The sequence below is a fragment of the Cebus imitator genome, unplaced genomic scaffold, assembly GCF_001604975.1.
Source record: "Cebus imitator isolate Cc_AM_T3 unplaced genomic scaffold, Cebus_imitator-1.0 Scaffold227, whole genome shotgun sequence".
Classification (NCBI taxonomy): domain Eukaryota; kingdom Metazoa; phylum Chordata; class Mammalia; order Primates; family Cebidae; genus Cebus; species Cebus imitator.
Genome location: NW_016107542.1, coordinates 1,065,988 through 1,079,880, shown reverse-complemented (window position 1 = coordinate 1,079,880; position 13,893 = coordinate 1,065,988). Strand labels below are relative to the sequence as shown.

Sequence of the window (13,893 nt, the reverse complement as noted above, 5' to 3'; positions counted from 1 at the left end):
CTATGAAGTTTCTCTTATTTAAGAACAAGATGTAAGATCTCCACTTTAGTAACTTCAGGTTACGTTTGTGTCAGAAGTCACTATATCACCCAATTACTAGCTACCTTACCTCTTCAGTAATAGCTTTTTAATAATATGAGAAGCTGTGCTTCTAAAAGCTTATGCTTGACCCATGGGGAACCCTTGCTTCTTGACTTAGCTTCCAGGACCAGAGTACCATCTGCTCAGAGTCATTATAATCAAACATTTGAAATCTATGCACCTAGTCAAGGAGTTCTTGATTGAATCTGCTGACTTCAGTTTTAAGTATTTAATAGCGAAGCTACCCAAGAGAACGTCAGTCTTGTTGGACCAGGGAAAATATTCTTTTAAGGAGGCTGACAAACTGATAATGATTTGACTGACCTTGTAGTCAGTTGACCTAAACTTTAAGGCAGGCAAAGAAAAATGAATACCAAGTAGTAGATTAAGCCATACTTAGAAATGTGAGACACCGAACAGCTTGGGAAAGTTCAAGGCCAAGGCAAGTTACACTCACGGCACTGTTCTGGGGTTTCATCTGAACCATCTTCACAGTCGGGATCTCCATCACACTTCCATCGGCTGGGAACACACTGGCCACTGCTGCACACGAAGTCAGATTCGGCACATGTCTTCTTTACTGCAAAAGTTTATTTGAAGGGTTAAAGTTGAAGTCACTTACCCACAGCCCTAGCTTCACATGAGGGCTCATACTGCATTTTGTCATGTTTTCTTTTAAAAAACAGCTGAGTCAATGGGCACTCAACTGCCAATATTCAGGGGGACCTTCAGAAAAATTATTACTGTTGTTATTTTTCAGAGGAGGAAGATGCTCACTGGAGATATCTGAAGGAAACTGAAGTCAAGGTCAGACAGAGGTTGCCCATTATCTTACAACCCAGAGATACCTTACATTTAACTTCCCACCTGTTTTATAATGCTGAGATTAAGTAACACTTTCATTCTCTACATGCGTTTCTTCCAAGTCATTTATTCAAATACTTCATATGTTTAACAGCTAAACATTCCATCTTCTGACTGGATCACAGTAGAACTGTTTGCTGGGGACTGAATATTTGTTTCCCCCAAAAATTCACGTGTTGAAATCCTAACCTTCTGTATGATGTTATTAGGAGGTGGGGCCTCTGGGAGGTAATGAAGTCATGAGGGTGGACACCCCACGAATGGGATTAGCATCCTTATAAAAAGAAACCAGAGCTCTTGCTTTCTCTCTCTTTGTTATCTACTACGTGAAGATGGTGAAAAGATGGTCACCTGCAAACAAAAAAGACAGCCCTCACCAGATAGCAGATCTGCTAGCACCTTGATCTTGGACTTCTTAGCCTCCACAACTATGAGAAATAAATTTCTGTTGTTTTAGGTACCCATCTATGGTATTTTTGTGAGTACAGTCTGAGCTGAATAAGACACTGTTCAAGGGGCATCCCTTAACAACACATGCGTTTAGTGTGGAGAATGAAGGCCAAACCCTAGTACTAAACATTGTCACCCATACTGGTCTACAGGGGCAAAGGAGCTCATCAGGTAGAAAGGGAAGAAAACTCAAATCAGTGTAACAAGAGATGTTGTATTTAGAATTCAAGGGAGAGAAGATTTTAGTCTTTCTAGCCAAGGGGTAGGCTAACATCAATCAGCTAAAAGTCACTGAAGCTGTCAGTGCTAATATCCATAACTGACTGCTAGTGTTAAAACAGCATAAGGAAACGAATTGATTCTGCTAATTCTTCCTGGGGCAGGTCTTTCCCCTATACTTAGGGTTACCATGAGTTTGTTGTCCAAATTGGGACCATGACAGCAGAAAGGGGACACTATTATTTATATCCATAAGATAAGCATAAACCAGTGCTTTCCTAAGCAAACTGGGCAGCTTGGTCACCCTACCCATGAAGGAATCACAGAGAAGGATGAATCCTGATATAAAGTAGCTACATAGGATACCCTAAGCTTATCTTAGATTATATTCTTTCTTGCCTATATGCTTATACTTTTGACCCAAATTGCTATTTTAAAACATTCCTCTATGACAGATATTCTGTGAAGGTAAATAAGTGAAAAATTCACAATTTGCTGAACAATTGAAAGGGACTGTTTCACATGTCACTGGTTTAAATTATGTAGGTAGAAGTCTCAAAGCTTAGAGTTTGCCATTGGACCATTCTGGATCAGTGTAAGATACTGTCAAGAGGAGTGAGAGTGATGACAGTTAATTTCTAGAACACAGGTTGACAAATTATGATTATCTAAAAAGGATTATCTCCCTGAATTACATAGCCAAGGAAACAAGACTGGCCATGCTAGCTTTTAGATTCATGCCTCTCTAAAATCACTGAAATACTCAAGCACTAGTGTTAATGAATTGAGTGCTATTCAAGGCCTATAATCTGAGCATGGAGGAAGACGTCAGAGGGTCTGCAGGGTTAGTTGCTATAATTCAACCTGTGATATTCTTTAGAAGTTGCAAGAGAGAGAGTAGCAGAATGGCTATAGAAAGATCCCATGATTTTAAGTCTTAGAAAATTAATGAGGATGTGAAAGATTGGCTGTATAGCACAGGGTTTGAGCAAAAGAAAAACAGAGACAGACAGATTGCTGTAGGGTTATCTTTCTTCATTTGGAGCATAGACTGGGAGGGTAAAGAAAGGATATTTGAATTGAGCCTTGAGAGACCAATAGAAATTTAGATGTGCTACAGAGGAACGGAATTAACAGTTACGTATTTACAGTACCTAAATTGCTGATTAATTAGCTCAGCCTAACACTATAAAAGAATGAGTTATTGGGATCAGCAGAAGCACATGGCTTATAGAATCTAAGATTAAGTTGACTATGCCCATTGACATACTGGAAATAAAGAACCCTGCTATATATTGTAATCAAGTTCCATATTAAGAGATTAGACCACAAATAGGAGGTAGCTTTGGAAGTTTCAAGTAATTCCATAGCTTTCCCTCTTCCACAGAGGAACAAAATAAGCATTCAGAGCTTCCCTGATTGTAATGTTCCCAATTTCTTTCTCTATCGTCGCACATGGTAGAGACAAATTTTTGCAAAAAATATAATTTTTCCCACCTCAAATGCTCTTGATTAGATATACATTTACCTGCTTTTCTTTCCCAAACTCTCCTACCATGTGGCTAATAAAGAGCATTTATACAAGACTATTTTAGAGAAGTCCCAAGTTGACCCAGATTAGTTCCTACTGAGTCAGACGGTAAAAGAAGACTTTTGCAACATAAAGAGAATAATTACTTTTTAAGAAAAAGCAATGGGTTTTGCCAAATATATAGTTTAGAATAGAGGGAAAAACTGCTACTTACAACAGGAAAATAGTTGACAAGAGTAAAGATTCTCTAGGGAGATATTTAGTGAGAGAACTAAATTACCTAGGTAACCCAGAAATAGCATGGGACTCAATGTCTTGTGGAATAAATTCTCAGTGTTAAAATACAAACGATGTAAAAGTATTGCACAGGAGAATTATTCTTGGTCCTGAGACTAGATTTAAGTTTCTTCCCTGAGACTGTAGAATAGGCTTTTTTTTTTTTTAGGGAAATACTTTATATTTCATGAAAAAAACTTAACATTATAATAGCTTTATTTGTAATTGTTTATTTCCTCTACTTCCTCTCCCTCTTCACTTCCATGTCCAATCTCTTCTTTCTTTTTAATTGCATTTTAGGTTTTGGGGTACATGTGAAGAACATGCAAGATTAGGCTTTCTTATACTTCCAAAAGAGCTACTGATCTGCTCTGCGCATTGGCATGAAAACACCTGTGATATTGCTAAGAGAGATCAGGCTTAGAACAAGGTCTGCCATGATGTTTACTGTATAGCATTTTAGTAATGATGCATGAAGAAGTGGGTAAGGGAATAACAAGATGGCAGTTGAGGAAACCTATATTTAGCCTCTACTTTTCTTCTGTATTTCTACCTTGCATAGTGAAAATCTTTACATAACATCTTTTCAAAGATAAATGACAATGTTAGCACTAATATTCACATACAACATTGTTTCAGAATGTTTACAACATTGAACAAAGGGATCCTAGAGCAAACTTCAGCATGTATTCATGGTTTCTAAATGTGATCTTGCCATTCAGTTCTCAGCTGTTCTGGCTTGACATGAGGTTATATAAATTGCATACATAGGCATTTCTCACAATAATCTTTTGATAGATGCTGATTGATGGATGTGACACTGTATCCCCATTCTCTTGCGGAGAGGATGTCTTCCGCCCTGCTAATGCTTTAGAATTAGCGACTATTGTAGGCAGAGAATTAAAAGAGAAGCCTTATCTGATCTTTGATCTGTGCTGGCTTGTAGTTTCTGTGTCAGGGGTTAATTAACCCCCTGAAACATTATGGGATTTTCTCATGTCCGTGGCTTGCTTTCTTTTCTAGGATCAGAGCCATCTGAAAATTAAAAGGGAAAAAAGGTCCCTTCTAAGCAATCTTCTGTCTGTCTCTATTTCTGATCCACTTCTCCCTTCTCCCAGCTTCCTATTCCACTTGTTTGCCTGATCTCAGATAAACTAGGTCCTGTCATTTAAATGGAACAGCATCTTATCATTCCATACTCCAGTTGATAACCTCATGTCAAATATTCAATTTTATTCCTTTAGAGAAGTATAGATTCTTTGGACTCTTTCAAAGAAATTGTTAGAAGGGGATTTTATTTTCGGAATCTCAATACATTTGCAGATTGAGACATCATATTTTAACAGAATGTGTAGGTCATCAAACTCTTTACTCACCACAGTTCTTTTCATCACTGCCATCAACACAGTCTTCGTCTCCATCACATTTCCACAACAGGGTAATACAGCGACCATTTGTGCACTGGAATTGGGAGGGTTCACACTTGGCTTTTCTCCCTAGAATAAGAAGGGAACACTCAGCAAAGCAAGAATAGAGGGTGGTAGGTTATAGATCTGAGATACCTAATACCCATGGATGGGGACCTTCTCAGAAGGATACTGCAGACTCGGCAGGCTGTAACATCCTAAGGGCCAGAGTAGGATGGATCTTCAGGCAGTGACTGACAGTAATTGAGTTCTTAGCTGGGTACATGCTAAAACTAAACACTGGATTTCCCAGCCTTTTTCTCAGTGAGGTGTGGGCAAGAAACGACGTTCTGACTAATGGAATGTAAACTGAAATGGTATATATGACTTTAGGAAATGTCCTTAAAATGAGAGAGGATCCATTTTTTTTCTATTTCTTTCTGGTACCTGAAAATTGAACATGGTGGATGGAATAGTGATCTCGCGCAAATGGAGCCAGACCAATACAGAAGGAACCCAGATTGCCCAGAGACCACATGGGGCATCATCTCTGCCTCTAAACTCATTCTCTCATTTTTTGAAACTACATGTGTGGCTATAATCCACCAAGTCCTAATCTTTTAATGGCATTTCTTGTCCATATCCCTACTCTTATCCATTAATGATGTTTCTATTACAAGCACAGTGAAGAAGGAGAAGCAAGAAGAGGTTAGAGGTAGAGTTTAATGCATAATTCCTCCTCTTAGAAATGTAGGTCTAATTGGAAAAACACAGGTTTACAAAACAGCTCCAAGAGAAAAGCAAAAAGAAAGTATAGTTAAGAGGCAAAGGAAGATCATTTGTAATTTAGAGACAAGAGAAAAGGAAAGTGAGGTAGAGCTGAAGATACATAGATTCTATTTCTCTGAATCTCAGTTTTCGTATGCTTAATGTATGGATATTTAATTCACACAATGGTGTGAACTAAGACTTGTAAGTAGGAGTGTTGGTTTTTTGCCCGGCACAGGCCAGCTAAGGTTCAGGTGCTTCCTATCATTAGCAGTTCCGTCCTTCTGGCGGATGTGATTGCTTTGCAATAAAAGGCACAGATGTGGCCGCTTAAAGCAAATATACTGCAAATATTTGAGAAAAACAGTGGAATCATATAGTTCACGCAGATTACTTAGGGAGGGTTTCCAAGCAGAAAGCCTTCCTATTTCCTGCCACCTTTCAGCATTTGCAGCTGTGGCATGCTGGCATAAGAACTGATATTACAGAGACAAGCACAGACTGGAACTCTTGTGTTATGTGCACAATACCCTAGTTGGTCTTCCTAGTGTCAGCTACTCCCTGCTGTCTGGGAGCATTCTGTGCTTTGTGGCACTTCCCAGGGAGATTAAAATTTGGTCCAAATCAAGATGTCCATATGGGTGTGGTTACTTCCTTGGATATTAAATATATTGCTTTCAAAACTAGATGCATCACTCTGCTCCCATGAGTCTGATTAACCTAGGACCCAGCTACAAAGCAGAATGGTTCCCTACCTTCATTTCATAGCATTTTTTCATTCCTCACATGTTTTATTGGTGGTAATACACTAGGGATTTAGCAAGGAACAAGAGGAGGGTAGAGATTGTTGTCAGGAAGCATCACCTGTTCCTTTTTATTCTGTTAAACCAAATACGAGGTACCTGGTACCTCTCCTCTCTCCCCTCATTGCCACTGAATTCTTAATATGTTTGCAATATTCTCAGTGCTGAGGGCACATGTCCTGTAGTTCTATATAACCTTACTACCTTTGGGAACTGTGAAAGTGGTAAGAATCTACCTTGAGTAATTAGAGAAAAAATGATTTGTAGTCTGAAAACATAGGTATAAGTATACTTGGAAAGATTAGCAAGGTTGCAATTAGGATACAGTGAAGGCTGAAAGCCTCTGATTTTTTTTTTTCCAAAGGTTTTAGCTACCAAAGGTATTAAGTCCAAATGAGACAGAAACGTTGACATTGATATCTGCATAGTTAAAATGGGAACCCCGTAATCAGACTTGAATAGGAACTTAAAAGTCAACGTCAAATGATAGTTTCTCACCCCATGGTTAAGGTACCTGGAAGACAACCTCCTTAAAAATGAGTTTGAAGCTACAGATTTCATAGGCACTTAGAGTGGCCTTAGATTAAATATGGGCATACAGTATTCCAAGGGTGATATTTAGTCTACTGTTGCCTTAAGGTCTCTGAATTTAGTTGTAATATACAAGCTATCAACAGTAATAAATTCTATTAAAATCCCAGCAGCTCTGCTCCAAGAGTCTATAATGAGCAGACTCAGGATAGGCATCAGCATTTTCTGCTAAGAAAATATCCAAAGCCAAAAAGGAGTTTAATTTCTAGCTTTTCTCAACTCAGATATTTCCACTTTACTCCAGCTTCTGCCTGATCATCATAAAGCTGTGTTTTAACATCTCTCTTTCTCTCTCACACACACACACACAACACACACACTCTCTCTCTCTCTCACTCTCTCCCCCGCTCCTGCCCATAGGAAATGGTAGCAACAGGCATTAGGAGTACAGTGTGCTACTAAAATGTCCCTGTTTGTTTAAAAGAACAACATTGGGGTGGGGGTGGGAAGACAAGCTGGCTTTATAAAGGACTCTTTAAGGAGAGGCAAATAAAGACCTTAAGCTTTATGGCTATGCCTCTTCGTTTCCTAGTTTCCTAAGCACTTTGTTTTGAGGGATTGCTACTGGGCAGAAAGGGCTTCCCAATTCTGTTTAATTCTCTGCTTCCCACAGAGAGGGAGAGCTCAGACACTAAATCAAATGCCGAGCCCTTAGCCACCTGACTGGTACACTGTTAAGTTTTCTGTTCGAGTTTTTAAGAAGGTTCTACCTTTCCACCTCTGGTGCTCAGCTGGGACTGCTGCTGTGCAGAGCTCTAGGAGAATCGAATGCAGCAAATGAGTTAAGAAGCTTTTGATTTCCAGGGCTTTGGGGATTACAGGGTTGTGGACCTACAGTCTATTTCCATCCATGAAAGTTAAGTCTCAAATTCAGTATTATACTTTCATAAAGGGAACAAGTTGAGCTTGAAATCATCTACACTTGAGGTTCTTTTAATTCTTAGGGCTAAGCTAAAGCCGTAGACGCCTCAAAAGATAGCTTGGATGTAGAAGTGCTAGGCACTTCTGCTCAGGTGAGAAGTTGGGGTAAAATGCAATTGTTAGTGGGTTCCCCCAAAGCCACAAGGTTTCACGAGAACCTAGAGGGGTGGCTGAAGTGGAGGGAAAGGCCACAACAGCAGGGGCCCTGTGTGTTCTGCCTCTGCCTCTACCAAGACTTTCTTTTGAATATTGGATTTTGGTGTACGAATTTGAAAAGGGTTCTATTGATTTAAGAAACTGTCTAGGTTTTCTTCCAGCTCTAATACCTAGAATATCTCTGCTCCTTTGGGTGAAGGAGTTGGAAGTCACTTGTACCTACTCATTTATGTGGCTATTTAAATTTGTAATGAATGAATTCCTGGAGTGTCAAAAATTTCTCCCTTGTACTGTCACTTATATAGATGGAATCAGACTGTGCACGCTTACTTCAGGCATCTACGTTCTAGGAGCCTCCCTTCTCTAAAGAGTCAACATTGCTACACAGACACACTGGCAGTTCACTGGCTCCAAGAAACTCAGGGTTCTTCCTGGTGGTGTTTGTATAAATCTATGGGGTACACGAAATTTTGTTACATATATAATAAATGTATACTGACGAAGTCAGAGTATTCAGGGTGTCCATCACTCGAGTACAATACATTTTTGTTAAGTACAGTCATTGAAGTTATTTCTTCTGTTTGTATTCTTTAATCCACTTCTTTTCATCTGCCCTCACTGTCTCCCCACTTCTGAGTCTCTGTTATCTTTCTGTCTACCTCCATGTGATAAAATATTTTAGCTCCCACATATGAGTGAGAACATATTTGTCTTGCTGTTCCTGATGTATTTCCCTTAGCATAATGACCTCCAATTCCATCCCCATGCTGCTGCAAATGACATGATTTCATTCTTTTTCATGGCTGAATGATATTCCAGTGTGTATATGTACCACATTTTCTTTACCCTTTCATCCATTAATGGACATTTAGGTGGATTCTTTGTTAGTGTACACAGTGCTGTGATAAACATGCCAGTGCAGGTGCCCCTTTGATATACTGATTTTCCTTTGGGTAGATACCCAGTAGAGGAATTGCTGGATTACATGTTACTTCCAGTTTTAGTTTTTCGGGAAATCTACATATTGTTTTCCTTAGTGGCTGTATTAGTTTACATTCTCACCAGCAGTGTGTAAGAGTTCCCTTTTCTCCATATCCGCAGCAACATCTGTGTATTTTGCCTTTGTGGTAATAGCCATTCTGACTGGTATAAGATGATATGTCATTGTGGTTTTGGTTTTCATTTCTCTGGTGATTAGTAATGGCAGCCATTTTTTCATATATCTGTTGGTCATTTTTATGTCCTCTTGGGAAATGTCTATTTATATGTTTTGTCAACTTTTGAATGGAATTATTTGTTTTTATTCCCCCGTTATTTGACTTTGTATATTCTGAATATTAGTCTCCTGTCAGATAATAGTTTGCAAGTATTTTCTCCCATTTAGCAGGGTGTTCTTCACTTTGTCGATTATTTCTTTTGCTGTGTAGAAGCTTTTTAGTTTAATTAAATCCCATTTGTCTATTTTTGTTTTTGTGGCCTAGGCTTTTGAGGCTTTTGTTTTAAGTTCCTTGTCTAGGCCGATGTCCTAGAGAGAGACTCAGGGTTTTCAATGCCTATAGAAGTCAGCCTGCCATTGTCTATTTTTCCCTGCAGGGATTAACATGGGAGAACCATATGTAAGCTGCAGTAAAAAATGGTATAGGCCTTCGAGTAACTACCAAGCCTTCCAGATGGACTACACATCTCCCTATGGGGCTCTGAGCAGCACCCTGGGAGGAGCACTCCAACATGCATGCCCAGAATATAGAGAAAGTGTCTCTGGGTACCAGGTTCACAGTACAGTTCAATCTGCACAGAGGCTCATGCTGCCACACTGTTGGGGCCCCAGGGCCAAGCATCTACATCTCACATGCCCTTACTCATTGCTTGAGCATATGGGTGTTATTTGCTAGAATTCCTTCAGTCCATTTGTTTCGGCACTTCTAGGGCCACCAAGGGCATTTATTTTTAGTTTAGTTCACTTCTACTGCCTGCCACTTTTAATGCCAATCTTTCTATTCATAAGCTAAAACTCCTTTCAGGACAAGCAAATTTCTGAGTCAGCAAAAAAGTTTTCCTACAGGGAGGAGAGTTTGTAAGAGGCAAAGTACCACAACAGGTGTTAAGGGAAATGCTCTGAGCTGAGCTGTCAAGCACAAAGGTTGTGTTCTGGCCTTAATGTCAGCATCTGAAACAGTGTAAGAACCAATGTGGGCCAGGCATGGTGGCTCACGCCTGTAATCCCAGCACTTTGGGAAGACAAGGTGGATGGATCACCTGAGGTCAAGAGTTCGAGAGCAGCCTGGTTAACATGGCCAAACCCCGTCTCTACTAAAAATATAAAAATTAGCCAGGCACGATGTCACATGCCTGTAACCCCAGCTACTTAGGAGGCTGAGGCAGAAGAATCGTTTGAATCCAGGAGGTGGAGGTTGCAGTGAGCCGATATACCACCATTTCACTCCAGCCTAGCAACAAGAGTGAAACTGTTTTGAAAAACAAACAAACAAAAAGAACTAGTTCAGGGGCTACTAAAAACTGGTGAATATGTAGGCTAATTCTTCAGAGTCACTGCTGAAATAAGTGAATTTTATAGGTCAATTGCCAGTTTTTCCATTTATATCAAATTGATCTTAGATACAACTGAATGCTTTTGTTGTTGGCCAAACACTGCTCTAAAACATGACACCTGTTAGCCTTTAAAATTTGTAATCCTGCATGGTTGGCTCTATTATTCCTCGTTTACAGATCAGGAAACCTGTTTGGAGAAGGAAAGTACAGTCACTTGTCCCAGATCACCCTGGGCAGAGCTAGGAGTTGAACCTAGGCACTCTGGCTCCACATACTGTGCTACTGAGCATCAGTTTAGATTTAGCTTTGCTGTTGACATGGAGGGCTGCTTTCCTTCCCCATTCTAATTTTTTTAAAATGCTGCTAGAATTCCTCAGCAAGTCTTCTAGAAAGATTACAGCTCTTGGTTTTCTTGTCTAGGGTTCAAGTCAGAGGAAAGACCTTCCATCTGTCATAGCTTGAAAATCTTTAGCTTCTGTGAGTGGTAAACTAAGTCATTCTCAAGCTCCAGTGTCCATCAGAATCACCAGGAAGGCTTGTTAAAACACAGAATGCTGGGCCTGGGCCCCAGCCTGGATTCTGATTCAGTAGGTCTAGAATAGGGCCTACATTTGGATTTCTAATGAATCAATGTTGATGCATGCTCAATTAACATTGAATTAATATTGCCAATTTCAGTCCACACTTTGAGAACCACTGCACTAAGGCTAAGCAGCTACAGATTACACCCATAATGTCAGTGGCTCTTTCATTTTCAGGGTTTTAGCATATGCTAATAACACCCTCATAAGGCCTAATGTTCATCACCGGAGGGACACAGGAGATAAATGCATCTTTTACAGAGCACATGATGGTAACAATCTAAGTGAAGCCCTCACAACTATTTTGCAGGGAAAATTTATTTGGGTGTCTTAACAGGCAGAGGTTCTTCTAAAATCTATCCTTCCCTCACTGTGTGCTCTATCTTTGATTGGCCCAGAAACGAGCCCAAATTCTTCCCTGACATTTGGCCATCAAACTCTGGCCGTGTGCAGTCCCTCCTCTCTCACCTGATCTAAATTTAAACCTCTCGTTCCTTTGCTTCCAGGCTGCTGACACATTCTCTACCCATATCAAGCAACCTAGTGATTCAAGCACCTAGAATAGCCAAGAACAGGGTCATTTCTCGGCTTACCACTGCCTCCAGGATTATGTTCCCTACTAATTTCCTCAGACTTTTCCCTATTGGCCACTGCCCACCATCTGCTGAGGCTATGCCAGCTGAGCTAACAGCTTGAAGGGGACCCACTCACTTCCCCATGGCTTTGCCCTTCCTCGTGGCTGCTTTGTCTCAGTTTGTTCATGTTGCCCTTGTCCCCTCATCCACCAGGAGTGGGCTCAGCCTGTACTCTTGAATGAGGCCTCAGTGCCTTTTTTGGCAGAACTACGTATGGTCTGCCTGCTTTCCCATACTAATCCCTGTCACACAGCCATCATGCAAGGAGATGAGTTCAGCTACCATTTTTCACCTTTAGACACAGAGATCCCCTAAGGCATGGCCTGCAATTTACGTTTGTAACTCAGGACCTGGGGCCTGACATCCTTTATCCTCTAGGCACTAGTTGGTACTCCTGGATGCATGAGTTGATTCATTAGTTTACTAGTAAAGCGGGTCTGAACCAAAGACCTTCGTCAAAAACATTTTCCCCTGCTTTTCAGAGCTTGAAACCAAGTGTGAGTGGTTGTTTTACTAGCCGGGTACTTTGAAAGACTAGGTTATAAAGGCCCCTGTTCCCTATGCCTATGAGGGTACAATTACCTCATCTTTATAGCAATTTATCATTTAGAAATGGTGCATCTTCACATACTTGTCTGTCAGAATGAGTGTGTCAGCCTCATTTCCATAAGAAAAGAGAGGTTCCCACACCTTAGAAGGTTAGCAGCAGCTAACTGGTAAGGTTAGGAGTTCGATGTATCAGACCCAGATTTTACTTGACATGTTTTAATGATCTTTGGCAATACTGGCAGTAATCCACTGTTGCTTGAATCATATCACCTTTGTAGGATTATCTGCAGAGATAGGATCATTTCTGGCTTTTTCATACAGGACTAAGTTCTTGGTGAGTTTAGGGTAACTTCATAAACTAGAACCCAGAGAGTATACGGAAACGCCAGCAATCTTCAGCTGCTGTCTGCCTCTTTTACAATTAAGTCTGAAACACTGGATCTGCTCACTCCTGTTCAGAGCTTCTATTCCAGGCTGTCTTTGGCTCACGGTTTCCTGCTTTGATTCCCCACTAGACTAAGTGCCACGAAGGAAGGAACCAGTGCCGTGGTCACTCTGTCCCCATGCCTGGTGCCATACTGTAGGTACTCAGATGTACATCATGTGGCTTCAAGGAGATGCACAAAGATAACCAGCATCAGTCTGCAACCTACTTAGTGAACCTAAAGGTCAGTTAATAACTCAGATCTGGGGATTTTCATTTAAGAAAATGAAAGATTAGAGGCAGTCTATAAAATAGAAACCCTGTTTACTCACAGTATGTGGGAGAACTATTAAGTTCTAATATGTGATGTAACTCACAAATGCTGTCTATTGTCAATGCTCTGTTATGTCCCTTCCTTGGCAAATTGGAAGGCCCCCCCCCCATCCCCATCATCTTGTCTATAGACATAAAGGCTACCCAGATGCCCTGAGTTGGCAAAATCAGCTGCTCTAGCCAGCGGCCACATCTTAGTTTCCAGCATCTCTAAACTACTAAGTAGGCAAAGGATCTCTAAGCAAGCATTAAAACATTTCTAATAATCTCCATACTTACTCTCACAGGACCCAGCAGACACTCGCTTGCTTAGAGACTCAAAATAACTATTGGGCCCAAGCTTTCTCAGCAGATTTCACTCAGTGGGAAAAGTATGCTAAATTTATGGTACAGGTTGAGCATCCTTAATCCAAAATCTGAAATGCTCCAAAATCCAAAACTTTTTGAGTGCTGACATGATGTCATAAGTGGAAATTCCACAATGACTTCATGTGACAAGTTGCAGTCAAAGCTCTGCTTCTTGTATAAAAATCATTAAAAATATTCTATAGGCCGGGTGTGGTGGCTCACGCCTGTAATCCCAGCACTTTGGGAGGCCAAGGCGGGCGGATCACGAGGTCAAGAGATCGAGACCATCCTGGCTAACATGGTGAAACCCCGTCTCTACTAAAAATACAAAAAAGTTAGCTGGGCGTGGTGGCGCATGCCTGTAGTCCCAGCTATTTGGGAGGCTGAGGCAGGAGAATCCTTGAACC

The 13,893-nt window shown here is 40.6% G+C and overlaps 1 protein-coding gene across 4 annotated transcripts in view; it reads right to left on the bottom strand.

The window, feature by feature from the left end:
• VLDLR (very low density lipoprotein receptor) overlaps positions 1-13,893 on the bottom strand; it is a 38,834-nt gene that overhangs the window by 20,291 nt on the left and 4,650 nt on the right. For all 4 annotated transcript variants that reach the window (XM_017496961.2, XM_017496962.2, XM_017496963.2 and 1 more), the window contains exons 2-3: positions 4,798-4,917; positions 539-661 (exon numbers count right to left, since the gene is read on the bottom strand). In XM_017496961.2, the coding sequence (XP_017352450.1) occupies positions 539-661; positions 4,798-4,917 (243 nt within the window). The remainder of the gene's footprint in view (positions 1-538; positions 662-4,797; positions 4,918-13,893) is intronic.